We start from the raw sequence: 15,398 nt of genomic DNA, 5'->3' as shown, positions 1-15,398 counted from the left end.
TAATAAAATCAGACAAGAGTTTTGAGAAGAACTGTGCAGAATGATGAACAAAATGCATATTTGTGTAAATCCCCAGGACTCTCTCGCTCAAGAACGTGGGCTTTTTAGAGAGTCAGGTCAAAGCCCCCAGAGATCAAGTGAGTCCGGTTATGTTTTCTTTTACTTGCCCAGACTCCCTGCTGAGTAGCTTGCTAGCTGGCAGCGTGCTAAGACTGTCATTTGTAAAAGGCAGTCCGCTCAGCTATAATTACTAATTTGATGTCACACTGGAATTGCAGCGCAGCTGTGAAAAGATCGACCACCAGGGAGATTCGCATTTCTCTGTCTCATTTAGAGGAGGCAAAACTGCTGGAGCCATGAATGGAAGATGCCCTTCCATTAAAAAGGAAAGAATTAAGGAATAAAACAAGTCATAGCAGCTGTCAGAACCTGACAATGGTTTTTTCTTTTTAAAGCACTGTTCTGCTCTTTTTTTAAAAAAATTCAAGACATCTGTACATGCGTGTTCTGATACTTGTTGCCACGAAAGTGATTTCATTATTGTTAGAATATAACTTCTTTATCTCTCTCAGTTCCATCTTCATTATTATGTTAATGCAAATTGCACTAATTACGTGTCAAGTTGAAATCCAAGGGATGGAACTTGTCTGCACCTATACCACTAAATATTTGAAATGACATTTTCAAAACTTGTCATCAACAAGGTACAAGTATGGGAAATTAAAACAGTTACAATGACTCCAATGAAAGGAAACCTAAAAAGAGTAAGAATTGAGGTTACTAATAACTAATTAAGATTACCATGTCAATGGAGAATCTGGAAATCGTTTTTGCACTGTAACAATCATTTTGCAGGGAATATCATTACATAGTGATAGTAACGAAAATAATCTTGCAAATCACTGAGTTTCATCGCCAAAAGGTTAAAAGGCAGAAAAAAATATTTTTGGCCTTCCCCAACTATTTTGAACTGGAGGGACTAGAGAGTGCTCTGACAGCAGTCACAGTTTTATTTGTGAAGGCAAAGAATGGTATGCTTTTTTTGGAAAGTCAAAAATATTAACTCATGGAAACAAAACCTGAAAAAGGAAAGCAAAGATTTTTTAAAAATTTAAAAACCCCACATTTTAAAGAGTTAGGCTTTGTTAATACATTTTATTTGATCTATTACAGTTGAATACATTTCTAGATTATAAATAAACTGTGGGAGAGAAGTCCTACCACCAGGGTGGGCCCACTCTGTTCATTATCAATTTATATTACTCTTGCATTCCACGCTTCAACCTATTTCCTCCCCTCTTCCCAGGGAACATCTGTAACATACAAGGATGGCTGAGGTGGCCTTTTGGAGCCTTTGCCTTCTGAAAGAAAAACTGTCAAAAACACGAAGCCATAAAGAAGTACGTAAAGGAAAACAGATGTGCAAATTTATAAAATTCAAATCAAAACCAAATGATATCATCTTAGAAGAATTTAATTAAAAACAAAACAAAATAAAAATTCTTGAGTCTAGCTTTCAAATGGAATAGCTAAGAAAGGGCAGCTTTCAAAGCCGATGGGCAGGGCTGTGGGTGTGGCTCAGCGATCAGGCACTTGCCTAACACACACCAAGGCCTGGGTTGGATCCTCAGCACTGCAAAACAACAACAACAACAAGGCCTACAGGGATCTCAGAGGTGCCTCGCATGTACGCACGTGTTGCTTTGCCTTGGTTTAGATTTACATACAGGAAACTACTTCCCCAGTTCTTATTCAAACCAACCTTTGAAGCTGACTCTGTCTATAATCTTGTATAATATTAAAATTAAATGTGACTTAAATATGACCAACAAGTCAGGAAAAGATAAAAAGATGTGGTCTCTTAATCCCTAATTTTTTAAGCAAGAAAATACTCCAATTGTGCCTAAACATTTTATAGGAGAGTTTGAAGCTCATCCAAGCCAACATGCTACTGGTGAGAAAACGGACTTTAGAGAGGCAAGGACAGTTTTCAAGGTCACACATCTGGTTAAAGGGGGGCAGTGTGGCCTCGGGACCCATCGCTGGCCTGCTGGCCATTCTGAGCCCCGGCTGCTATGGTTGCTAAGCGTGCTGTGCAGCGGGCTGGGTTTTCAGAGCTTGCTGCGTGTGAGACGTGTCTCTCACCCACTCACAACTAATTACCGCTTTGTTATTCAACAACGTGAGGCAGGGGGAGTGAAGGACAACGTTCCTCAAAGTGCGTTTTCCCAGGGAGCAGCTGCAGGGAAAGGGCAGAATCACACTGGCGGACGCTGAGAAGAGTCAACAGGAGAGAGCCCGCGCCCACATGCGGCAAGCGAGCGCCACAGTGCTTACCTTTTCTTTGTCACTCGCTTCTCTAGCCACCGTGGAGCCCTGAAACACAAAGAAATAATAAAAATGTGCACATACGTAGCGTGGGCTTCACATGAGTACGTATGAAGATGGCCCCGGCCAAAGCATAGCGACAGATGAGCAGAGTTCTTCCCTGGGGCCATCCTGACTTGGTCCCTACCTGATGACAGCTCTTGGCTGGACTGTGGCTTTCCCTGCAGGAATTCTTGTCCACTGTCCACTCTTCTCCAGCCCTGTCCCTGCCATACTCACCTGTCTTGTCTTTCTCTGGTTCTTACCCACCTGCTAGGTGTCAGAAAACCTGAGATCACTTGAACAATAACTTTTTTTTTTGAGACGAGGTCTCTCTCTGTAGCCCAGGCTGGCCTCAAACTCATGGTGATCTCCTGCCTAATCCCGAGTGCTGGGATTACAAGCATTCGATGCCACACCTGGCACAAACAATAACTTCTTAATCACTGGACAAAAGCCATACCAACTGCATCAATTACCAAAAATAGTGGGCCTCACTATCTTGATAGAGGGAATGGCCATCAGCTGGCTGCAGAGCCTGCTGGGACATGGAGTGCCCCTTCCTCAGGCCGCGTTTCAGATGCAGGCACATTCTGACCTCTGACTGCTTTCTCTCTAACATTTTCTTCCAGGATTCCAGTTACTGAGGGAGTTTCTTCTAGCACACAAGCCAGCCCCCTGTGGGCACTTTCTGACCACACTCCTTTTGACTATTCCTACATGGACCACATTTACTTGCACCTCCTCTGTGCCAGGCCCTGTGCTGAGCAGAGAGAGAAGTGGACAACAACACAGTCCTTGACCTTGGCAATGCTTAGTCCACCTGAGAGGTTTTCAAAAGTGCCTCAGAGCACCGGGCTGTCCAAGATGAACGCACCACCTCAGATGCTGATAGGGAGGTGTTGAGGGTAGAGTTCAAACACAAACTTTTTCTGTGGAAGAGTTTAACTAAGAAGAAGTGGGGAACAGATGTTCCAGTGGCTTCCTGAATCCGCTAACACAAGCACTCCTGATTCTTTGGTGTTCCACGGCAGTGTCCTGTGCACCGCAGATGCGCTGCATTTATTCAGTGGGTGGAGAAGGATCACAGCCAGTTACCGGCGCCCTTCCCTCTCCAGCTGTGGATACCTGAGCTAATACTAGGTCAGCGGAGCTATGTGTTAACCTGACCACTTCTTAACTATACAACTACTGCCCTGGGATAACTAAGTTGGTCCATCATTAAAAAAAAACTTGTATTGGACTTGGGCAAAGTGAAAGCAGCTCCTAGCTTAGCCATGTGCAGAGAGATCAAAATTTGTACATTATCACTAGCTCTTGGCAAGCAGCTCAGGTGTGGATAAGGCTGTGTGGAGCCTGAGTCATACATGCAGAAACTGGGGCTGACCAAGCTCTTTGTACCGGGGAAGAGGCCAAGACCAGGCGCGGTCCCCAAACTCTGTTGTCCACTCCTCTGGCGCTCAGGGTCCCAGCACTGGTGGCTGTGAGAGCCCGATGGCTGCCTAGGGAAAGGCTCATTGTGTCTTGGGGACCAGGCAGGGAAGCACCGTGCTGACTCGGCAAACGAATCATTTATGATGGGAAACCCGAGGACCGTTCCATAGCCACCACACACACACGAGGCTCTCAGTACAAGCCCAGCACCTGTCATTGCAACCATCTACCTTCCCTCCTTCGGTGATTCCCGAGCAGGGGCCACAGTTTCCTTCACGTGGTGAGGTCCACCAAATTAAAGGGGCGGGGGATTTGTAATACATGAGCATCGGCTATGCTGCTGGGCAGAAAAAGAATTATTTACTTTTGTGTTCCTAACCAAGCTGTGGGTTTGTGTGCATTTTCCCTCCTACAGTGCAATTCTTCCTACTTCTGATTCTCAGGAACGCTTCAATACTATGCAAGTGCAGATCACTAGCTCAGGGAAAAAAAGACTCATCCAAGTTCAAATTAATGCAAAGAAAAACATTTTGAAAGTAAGGTTAGTAGGTAAAAACCAAGAGTTGGAGCCATGAAATGGTGCCAAATGTACAGGTCCCATCACAGTGAAAACACTGGCGAGAACAGAATTTATTGATTCTACAAGCCAAAGAAGGAGAGGAGATCATGAAATGCAAGGCAAATTAAGACAATATCCAACTCATGTCCAGATATGGTTACTAGATGCCTAGTTATATGGGGATGTGTCTTAGGCATTTTGCAGGGAAAAAAAAAATTAAATAGCATGAAATTCTTGCCCAGTGGGCATTCACACACCAGCAAATGCATACATATCTCACTCAATCCTCCTGCCAACTCCTGGAAGCTTAAGTAAAGTCATCCCTGTTTTAACAGATGAAAAAAACAGAGACTCATAAATGTGCAGTGACTCACAGCTAACAAGTCATAAAACCAGCTCCACAGCTCACCCAGCTTTCTGATATGGGACAGTCAGAGCAGGGTCTGGAGTACAGTGCGGTGGGCGGCACTGCAGAGGCTGCTGAAAGCACTGGAGCTGGCGGGGCCCAGGGTGGCTGTGGCCCCACCTCAGTGCAAGGTGAGGAGAGCAAAGAGGCTGGAAGAGATGTAAGGGGCCTGAGTGAACACTCCAGACCCTTTCCTTCATTTAGACCAGCATTCCTCCAAGCGTGGGCTCTGCGAAGTCCAAACGTCTTTTATAATAATACCAAGACATTACTTGTCTTTTTACTGTCTTGATATTCACATGGACACTGCAAAAGATAGTGGTGGTGGAGCCGCTGGCAACTAGTGCAAATCGAGCAGTGACATTAAATGATACTAACAGTATTTGTCATTAAAAATAAAAACCAAACCAAACCAAACCAAACCAAAACCCTAGCATCACTGAAGAATGTCCCTGATAAAGCAAAAGCTGAACTTCATTAGATCGTGACTCTGGAGGGCACATCTTCCCTACTCCGTGCAGAAAATGCACACAAAACATTCTATTTATAAAGTGTCCCTCAAGAACGATTTCTGCCACAGTTGCAGTTCTGAGGTGAACTAGCCATCTTTTTCATGAAACAACATCTGTACTTGAAAGAACAACCGACAATCTGTATTTGTTCAGATCTGAGAAACTGACAAATATTTGCTCAACAATGGACAAAGCTGCTAGCCTTGTCTGTGCTGTGAAAAGGGGGTGCTCTGCACTGTCATTTCAAAGGAAACAAACTATACAACTTGTTGCCAACGATAAAGAGCTTTCAAGTGAAAACCAGAATTGTGAAAAACTTGTATCTGCCTTGAGCTTGCCAGCTTCCAACATACAAATGATTTCTTCAAGGAGACTGGTGGACTGGTGGTTGGTGATACTAATGGGACTTTATTTAAAAACCTTACTGGAGATTGAACCCAGAGCCTTTGCACTGAGCTATATCCCCAACCCTTTTTAAATTTTGAAGGTAGTTCTCACTAAAGTTGCCCAGGCTGGGCTCAAACTTGAGATCCTACTGCCTTATTCCCCCAGGGCTAGGACTATGGGCATGGGCCACCTTGCTTTTTGATCCTACCTAGTAAAATGTGTCAATATTTGGAAGGCCAAATAACTCAGTGAACCAATACGTTTCTAACAAGTGCAGGGCTATAAAACTGTACATTCAGGCTGGTGTACAGAGACCAATGGCTCTTGGTAATGAGATTGTAAAAGCAAGGAAATGCTACTCTACTTGCTCAGTTAAAATACACCGGACTTACCAAAATATAGTGGGTACCTCGGTTCATAAATGCATTGGTTTGCACACAATTTGGTTCACAAACAGAAGCATTTGGTAAAATTTTGTTTTTATTTGCGAACTCTGCACTGGTGACAACGCAAATGTGGCTATTTTTTCCAGGATCATGGAATGAGTTAAGTTTGTGAACGGAGGTACCACTGTAAGATGTTTGGACCTTTTTTTTTTTTTTTTTTTAAGAATTGTAGGTGTTTCAGGCCTTTTTTTAAAAAAATAAAAGAACAGTAAAAAGTTCACTGACATGATCTTAGACCCTACAATGTAACTGAGCTTTGAGAAATTATTGGCTATCCAACTTGTAGTGCAGTATCAAAGAGGACTATCAATAATCTGAAAAAGTTATTAACTCCCCTTTCCAACTACCCACATTATTTATATACCAAATTTTCTTCATTTATTCCAATCAAATAACACTGCAACAGACTGACAGTACAATCAGATGATATTCCAACTGTCTCACATTAATTCAGACATTATAGATATTTGCAAGAAATGTAAAACAATGCTACTTGTCCTACTATGTTTTGCTCTTGAAAGTTATTTTTCCTAAGAAGTTAAGATGAAATGGCTACTACAGTGAACACTTTACTATTTCTTATACCAATTTCTAATATTGCAGACATCCATAGACACGGTCTACATAATTAACATAAAAAGAGTTCTAAAACCAAAGAATCTTGAGAACCAGCTGCTGAAGGCCAGAGGTAGACAAACATTTCCAGGTGTCAGAGGGCAAATGTCAGTCTTTCTTGTTCATAACAGTCTTTATAGTGACGGCTCCCATCTGCCAGTATAGTGCAGAAGCGGTCACAGACAAGAGTAACGATGGGCATGGCAGTATTCCAGTAAACTTTATTTACAGAAGTGGCCCCTGAGTTGGATTTGGCAAGCAGGCAGGTCATAGTTTGCCAGTTTCTAACCCGACATTCTCTCCCTGAGTCCGCGATACTAGAAGTCAAATCATGTCAGGTTGCTCTCAGAATTTCCTGGGCTCCCTCTCATTCCAACTTATTGAAATGGCCTATTTCAGGGCCATCGCCTCTGCCAGGAATCTCCCTTCATCTCCTTCAAGTCTGCTCCAATGTCATCTTCTCAGACAAACTTTCCCTGACATCCTATATAAACCTGTATCATGCCTCCTCTTTATTTCTGTCTAGCACTTATCACTACCTTAATATATTATACAACTTAATTTGTACTTATTATCTGTCTTTTTCTACCAGAATGTCTGGTCCCTGAGTGCAGATCTGGTCTGTTGTGTTATCACACTGTTGTGTATCACACTATTCCCTGTGCCTAGTACAGTGCCTGGCAGGTGGCTGGTACTGAATAAATAGACGGGATATCTCTAAGGTGTGAAAAAAAAAGTGTCTTTTGGTAAAGCCAGCAAGTAGTGATGGTTTAACCTGAAGGGGGCGCTGCTAGCTGGGGCACTAGTACTACTTTTAAGCTCTGAGCATCTCCCAAGCATTTTATAAGATTAGTTACAACATTTACATGTGGATGAATAAACACCATTCACTTAACAAAAATGAATAAAGTCAATCTCACCTTTAAGTCGTATTTTCTATATACAGATAAACGATGGCTGAACACATTTCTTGTAACAATCACATATATTTCAACTCCATCCACATTAAGCCGGTACATGCCCAAGAACTGGGGAAGAAGGGTAATCCCATGACATTCCACTATATACTGTACAAGAGAGAAAGAAAAAAAAAAATCCAGTCAAAACATGCTTGTTTAGCTGTGTGTTTATACAAAGTGATACTCTCTATGAAAGATCTATTAAAGAGAATGACCACATTTGTACTGCTTACCCACTAGATCTGTGTTTACCATGTGCACCCAGATTAGGAAGCTCAATTTTATCTCCAAAAATATTTTTTTCTAGCATTCTACACTAATTTTTAAAGTCAAAATGTGGATATGATAGTGCAAGACAGGAGGAGCACGAGCAACTGGCTCTTTCTGAGATCCCTTTTAAGTGCACTACATGCATCTAGGACCTCTATCCTCCACTAGAGAAGCCCTGGTGATGATTTCACGCTGCTGCAAAGTGACCTGGCCACAAAGATCAGCTTCTTTAATGTGTTCAAGTCAAGATTAAACAAGAAAGCATGGAGTCGAGTGTTAGAAGCCTAGGTTTTCTATTTCTCAGACTTTATTGTTGACCACTAAGCAGCCTATAGGAGCAGAAGTGTGAAGGGACCCCTGTGCTGAAGATGACTGGACTTCTCTGGCCCATGCTGGTTTCCAGAGTCCGCTGGACAAATCCCAGGGCTGACACCATGGCCAATGATGGTTGCAAAAAGACAGGTCTTCAATGAGCACACTCCAAAGCCACAAGATGGAGCTACTTCTCCTGGAAGGGGTCCCAAAGGAAAGATAGGTTTTCCTTTCTTTAAAATGGGGGAAAAGAGGATGCTAAATGCCCTCTTATGTCAATGACGTGTCAAATGTCCAGATTAAAGAACAGCATGAATATCACAATTCCAGTTTAGTAAACATTGTATGCACTGCGTATATTTATGTAGAGAGGCCCTTAACAATGCTCACCACACGAGTAATGGTTGTGTTTGGGGGAACTGTGTCCTTTAAAATATTACGTATATTGCTTTACTTTTCTTTCTTTTTTAAACAATGCTCATTTAATAAAAAGAATTAGGATGTCCTATCAAGCTTTTTAGTGGTAAACACTATTAATACTCAAGCCTGGCAATATTCAACCATCTTAAGAATTAATAAGCCTTACTCTTTGTCCTAATCATTAAAGAAAAAAAGAATAATATCAGTATCTGAATTTGCTTTTTTTCACCATTTTGGACAAATTTTAAAGATGTTTCTGCCTCCCTTTTCTTACCAACAGTAACTGAGTTATATGTTTTAATTCAATGTATTTTCTGAGTAGACTTTCATCTTGTTATTTGAGATCAGATGAGTGGAACATTTTCTATTCCTCTCCTTTCAAAACATAATAAATTGCCTTGCATTTTGCTAATGTACAACAGGTGGTAAATAGTTCCTGGTTGAAAAGAAAATTTCTCACATAGGAACTAAGAAATAGAAAGGGTGGCTGCCCCCCACCTCTGGAAAAAAATGGTTGGATGGGCCTCAACAAACTGCAGACACCTACAGTCTCCTACACACAGAAACAGCTGGAATGATCTCCAAACCAGAGGTGATCTCCAAACCAGAGACTAACAGCCCAGTGTCAGCTGGCGCTAGGCACCACTCAGGGAGGAAGGAGGTAGGTTTGTGAAGGGGGCCACCACTTGCTAGCTGTGATTTCATGGGCAAGTGACTAAATTACCCCGACATTTTGGTTTCATTTGCCAGAAAATGAGCACTAAAACTCCCACCTCAAAGGTGGCTGTGAGGATGACAGATAATAATAATGCATGTCAAAATACCTAAAGCCATACAGTATACCAACTGCACTCTTCTTCCAACTGAAGGGGATAATGCTACCAATTTTCATGCAAAAGCCTATTAAGAAATCATGTTACATTTATCCGCTTTGTGCTCCAAACCCACTCACCTCACAGCCATGTCCTGGGTCTGTTCAGGGGGAGATGACGTGGTAGGTATTTTGTGTGTGTGGTATTTTGTGTGTGTGTGTGTGTGTGTGTGTGTGTGTGGTATTTTGTGTGTGTGTGTGTGTGTGTGTGTGTGTGTGTGTGTGTGGTAGGTGTTTGAAGCTCACAAAACACGCCCCCTGCCCTGGGCAATGGCTACTTGGGCCCTCTTTGTGCTGTTTTGCGCAGAGTACTGTCATCTCGGACTGTCTCTAGAAGCTCTGCCAGTAAAAACCGTCTCTTTGCAGAGCCGCAGCCAGCCTGGCTCAAAGAGGACACCAATCACGCTGACAAATGTTAAAGAAACCTTTTTCAGTATTATACAGGAAATCATTCACAAGATTTTCCCTATTTTTTTAAAAGGGATACACACCCATTTATATTACATTCTACAACACCCCTCCCTTTAAGATTAGACAAATTAGGACACAAAGCAACACTAACAACAACAACCAGAGCTAACTGAACACCCCATCAACAAGCATCTCCAAGCACTCATTCTTAAAGGTATGGCTCACCTACAGGCTCTGATAAATACCTTGAAAAATACAGGTTACATGAACTCCTGAATTGTACAAATATGTACAAAACCACAAGATTTCAGTACTGCTAGGCTACAGTTGGGCCACAGGGTTTGAAAGCATTTATGAGTCAAAATTTTACAGAAGAGAAAATTGTACCCATTAACTCAGTTTCTGGGTGGGGACACTGGGAGAAGGACGCACTGCTGCTTTTCAGTAGAGGAACACTGAGCTGGGACTGCGGACTAGAGGGCTGGACCACTGTACTTGGGCATGACCCGCCGCTCCTGCACGCAGGTGCTGGTGGAGGGCTGAATGGTAATCCTCAGAATCCTCGCCAGCTGAGGCAGGAAAGGCCATCCACAAACTCCTAACCCCGGCAGGCATTTCTACTACAGTCTCCTACACACAGAAACAGCTGGAGTGATCTCCAAACCACAGGTGATCTCCAAACCAGAGACTAATAGCCCGGTGTCAGCTGGCGCTAGGCACCACTCAGTCATATCGCACAGGCTGAAGCCCTCTCGGTCAGGATCCATTCTCCAGCTGTGTGATCTTGGGTGAGGTTTTGAATCTTCCTGTCTGTCTGCATTTGGACACAGGGGTAATGACAGGACTTAAGCCACAGGGTTTTTGTGATGGTTAAATTAATTACAAGTTCTTAAAACAGAACCTGCAACATAAAAAGTATACGGGAGTGTTATTTGTAATTCGAGCTTTCTCCATTTTCCTGGACCCTTAAACGCTTTCATCACCCTCCATATTCATTCATTGACTCACTTTAAAAATGCTTATTAAACCTTCACTATGTGCCAAGCACTGAGAGTGGTGCCAGTGACAGAGCAGGGCACACAGACCTGGTTCTCGTCCTTGTACAGCTTATTCCTGCAGTGCAGACACTAATCAGAACAGTCTCCTGGCCCTGGCTGGGTCTGGCCAGAATATACCTTTTGAGGGCAACTGAGGACATCTACACATGCCACCCAGTAGGTATTTGGTGATATTAAAGGGATTAACTGTCAGTGCAGTAAGACTATGTTTCTTTTTTTTTTTGTTTTTTTTTCTGGTACCAGGAATCGAACTCATGATCTTGCGCTTGCCAGGCAGGCGCTGTGCCGCTGAGCTAAATCCCCAGCCTGGAGATTTATGTTTCTGAGAAGCACTTTAAAATATTTAGAGAGGAAGTAGTAATAACTAGCATTTACTTTAAAATAATTCAGCAAAAAACCAAAACAATGCAAACAAGGTACAATGTTAATAATTGTTAAATCTAAGTGATATGTCTATAATATTCTATATGTTCGAAAATTTTTGTAATAAAAAGTGAAAATGAATAAAATCTCTTATTTGACCCATCTTATTTCTTCATCTGTAGTCTCTCTCTCAACCACTTTTTGGAAGCTCTCTCTACGCTGACTTTTGATTTTTCCTTATTTCCCTCTATTTTGGGACTCACTGCACTCTGAGTCTTGTCCTCCTACCTCCTGAGAGTAACTGCTGTCATTGAGATCAATGACCCTCAGGAAATAAAATGTGACAGATGCTCCTCTGTCTTTCTCTGAGCACGTGACTCTCCTGTTCAGGGTCTTTCCTGACACTCTTCTTTGGCTTCTGAAACACCTTGTTCTCCTGGCTTTCCTCCTTCCATTCTGCCCATCCTCCTTCTACCTGTTGGGCAATTCTCCCTCATCTATGTGCCCAATAAATGAGGGATTTCCTTGGGGTCCTGACCTAGGCAGGCTCACCGCCTCCCGCGCCATACTGTGCACAGACACTGCACCTTCCCCTTTGTCTCCATTTCTGTCAGTAACTTCCAAGCTTACTATGACTAGTCAACAATCTTTCTTTTGGGTTTCACACCCACAAAGGATTCAATTAGTTTAACAGGGCCTCTTTGTCTAACATAAGCTCCGTTAAGGTAGCACTGTGTTTATTTTCAGCATAAAATCTCCAGCCCTTGGTAGGACCCAGTATGCAAAAAGCACTTAATAAATGATTGTTGAATAAAGAAATGAATCAGTTAAATTTAAAAAGTAGCCCCAGAGATTTCTTATGAAGTTTACTCTCTGCTACATTTATAATTAATACCATGACTCTGACCTCTAGGTGTTGTAAGTATGGTAATTCTGGGGTTTGAAAGCAGAAAAAAATCCAGTGTGATTTATGATGAAAGGGAAACTCAAGACTTTTTCACGATGACCATGATGAATGAAGAATATTACACGAGAAAAAGGCAGGAAACAAAGAAGGCACATGTCAGCCTCAAAAGGAGGAAAGGGGGTGTGTCACAAAATAATTGTTTAAGGGTGTTAACCTTAGAAAAACTGCTAGTCACCGTGGGAGGGCGTGGATGCTTTGCTCAGTGTCTCCTCGTTCTCTGCACATCAGGCCTCAGGACATGACTTTGGGAAAGCAGGTAGAGAGGGTTCACAACTCTAGCAACACCACTGTGCTGCTATAGAATGCACTGAAAATCCTCCCAGCATCCCCAGGTGTGTGTGAACTTCCAAAGCCAAGACATGATGCGATCACTTTAAACCACAGGCTCCCCATGTGTGACAGTCTGAAGTTGTTCCTTCCCCCCTCCCTCAGCTCAGCCTGGAAGAAAAGGTGTATTTTGCCACATGCTGCTGAGATGTGATGCACAAGGGAGAACCGTGCTGCTTTGGAAGAAGACAGGGAGCAGTGGACTCAAGCAAGAGTAAGGTGAGAGACCCTGGAGGGAGACCTCGAGGAGTAGTGGATGGGTTCCTAAAATACTCTTTGAGACGTAGTTTGGTTTTGAACACATGATGGGAAGTCCTAGTTTCAAGGACTCCCCATAAGATGCTTTCCAAAAATAGATAATGCTGTGTATGTCTGTGTATTTGTTTACACAGTGAGGTAATATTTCTATAACTATAAAAGAGAGATGAAAAATTATTTCTGTCTTTTGTGGCTTTTAGGATCACAATGCTAAGAACCTTTCCTTGTAAGAACTTAAACATAGGACAATTAATAAAATAACTTGTCAACAAATGCTTCAAAAGTAGTAACAGCAATGATATGCCTTTTCTTTAATAATTATTATTTGGCTTTCTTAAATATTTCTTCTGCATTATCTATTTTTTTCTAATATTATTCATTCAATCACAATTTAAGGAATCTTTGGTTTTTCCACTCTACATGCTTAATTTCCAGAAGGCACTGAAAAAGTAACCATTTAATTCGCAGAGCCTCTCTTTAAGAAAGGTAAAAACACTGTTTTGGGATATAGTTCAGTGGTACTGTGCTTGTCTAGCATGCGTAGGCCCTGGGGTCGATCCCCAGAACTGCCAAAAAAAAAAAAAGTACAAATATTTCTTTCACTCAATCACTATTTTCTTGCAGCTCCCAGGCAACTGTTTACTCCCGGCTAAAAGACATAAACAATGTTGGTGTCCCCGACCTGCTAAATTAGGGTCTCAGTTGGGGCCCTCATGACTCAGCTAACTCCTTTCCTTGGCCACTTGGAGGTCCCCACAGGAGATCAGGCTGCAAATGGACCAACACTGAGAAACACTGGTCACGCGGAGAGTGGCTCAGAAATTAACAGCATCGCTGGATGAGACACCAAGCATGTTTCCCCCCATGGCTCTTGAATCTGCGTCTTCACTTGAAGACCACACTGCAAGTTACTTCTATCTTTCTGGCTTCCCCAGGTCACCTGCACCCTAGCTCTTCTCAAACACATCAAAGAAGCAGTTTGGTATCTGTAATAGTAGCTTTTAGACACTGCTGGCAATGACATTAAGCTTTCATATGAATAGGTGCTGAGTACCAGCTCCCAATCTAAAGAATAAACCTGATTATCAATGTCAACGCTCATGTCACCTCCCTGCGTTATGTATCATGGAGTGGCTTCTGTTTGATTTTTTTTAAATAGTGTTCTCAGAAACTTTCACAATTTGTTGGTAATGTTTGGACCGTAACTGACATTTCCAACATGAACAGCTGTTACTGTTTTCTGTCTTCTTTTAAAAAATCTGCTTGTAAGTCAGGTCTTGGTGTTATCAATACAGACAAATTTTCTGTCTTTCTTCATTTTCCCTAGAACTTTTTCTGGTAAAACTGTGGGCTTGTTAGAACAGTAATATACTGACAAACTGACATCATGGAAGCAAACGTTCAAAAACATAAAATGTAACAGCCACAAGATCTCAGTCCCCTTTGTGTGTAGGCAGGCACCAAACACAACAAGTATTATGAATCTCAGCTCTGTTGCTCCTCATGCAAAATGAAACGCCACTAAGAGACTCACAGCTGACGGAAGGTTTCAGCAGACGGTCCTAAGTGACACACCGCAGCAGATAAATATTTATATCTCTGCGTGATGGTGTGAACCTGTCGGAAATTGCTGTTATTATCATGTTTCACTCATTTTTGTAAAAATACTTGAAGTGATAATTTAATACAGCATCAAATTAATACTTTAATGTAAAGTCCTATTTCATTTAAAGTTCTCATTTGTTTTTAAAGATAAAAGCAATGATACAGAATTTCAAAACAATAGGAGATTAATAATGGTTAATATATTACGTATTATTATCTTCAAAGCAGTTGCTCATATTCATTTAATGTTCTTGAAAGGTTAAATTATCTGTAGTTCTTATTGTGTCTCTGGCTATTTTACAGATCACCCCAGTGAGACAGAGAGAGAGAGAGAGAGAGAGAGAGAGAGAGAGAGAGAGAAAGGAGGAGGAAGAGGAGGAAGAAGAGGAGGAGGGAGCAGGAAGAGCAGGACAGGGAGAAAGGGAGAGAAAGTGGGTGGTAGAGAGGAAGGAGGAGGAAAGCGGGGGAGGGGGAGAAAGAGAGGGAAGAGAGAAGCACAGAGACAGAGGATGAGAAGGAGAGGAGGAAAAGAAAGAAAGAAAGAAAGAAAGAAAGAAAGAAAGAAAGAAAGAAAGAAAGAAAGAAAGAGTCCAACCAGACTGAAAGTATGGACTGCTTTGTTTTAGAATATCCAAGTGAGTAAAAAACCCAAACTTTCTTTGAATTCCTACCTTGGTTTGTTTTGGAATAATGGTCTGTAAATGTCAGTTACCATACAGTAATTTATCTTGGTTTTAAATAGCTGTGAAGTCAAAAGAGAAGTCATAAGGATGACTACATGTAAGCAAATATAAAAACAAAATTCTAGTGCTTTTCTTAAAGCTTTAGAAAATCAGGCTTAAAAGGAACAA

At 42.0% G+C, this 15,398-nt stretch overlaps 1 protein-coding gene across 1 annotated transcript in view; it reads right to left on the bottom strand.

Moving 5' to 3' along the window:
- Pip4k2a (phosphatidylinositol-5-phosphate 4-kinase, type II, alpha) overlaps positions 1 to 15,398 on the bottom strand; it is a 168,538-nt gene that overhangs the window by 24,492 nt on the left and 128,648 nt on the right. Inside the window, exons 7-8 of the mRNA XM_005387233.1 lie at positions 7,647 to 7,793; positions 2,338 to 2,376 (exon numbers count right to left, since the gene is read on the bottom strand). Coding sequence (XP_005387290.1) covers positions 2,338 to 2,376; positions 7,647 to 7,793 — 186 coding nt within the window. The remainder of the gene's footprint in view (positions 1 to 2,337; positions 2,377 to 7,646; positions 7,794 to 15,398) is intronic.

The sequence above is a fragment of the Chinchilla lanigera genome, unplaced genomic scaffold (genome assembly GCF_000276665.1).
Source record: "Chinchilla lanigera isolate Chin_1 unplaced genomic scaffold, ChiLan1.0 scaffold00028, whole genome shotgun sequence".
NCBI lineage: Eukaryota > Metazoa > Chordata > Mammalia > Rodentia > Chinchillidae > Chinchilla > Chinchilla lanigera.
Note: the sequence above shows the minus strand (reverse complement) of the source record. Positions and strands in the feature narration are given on the sequence as shown.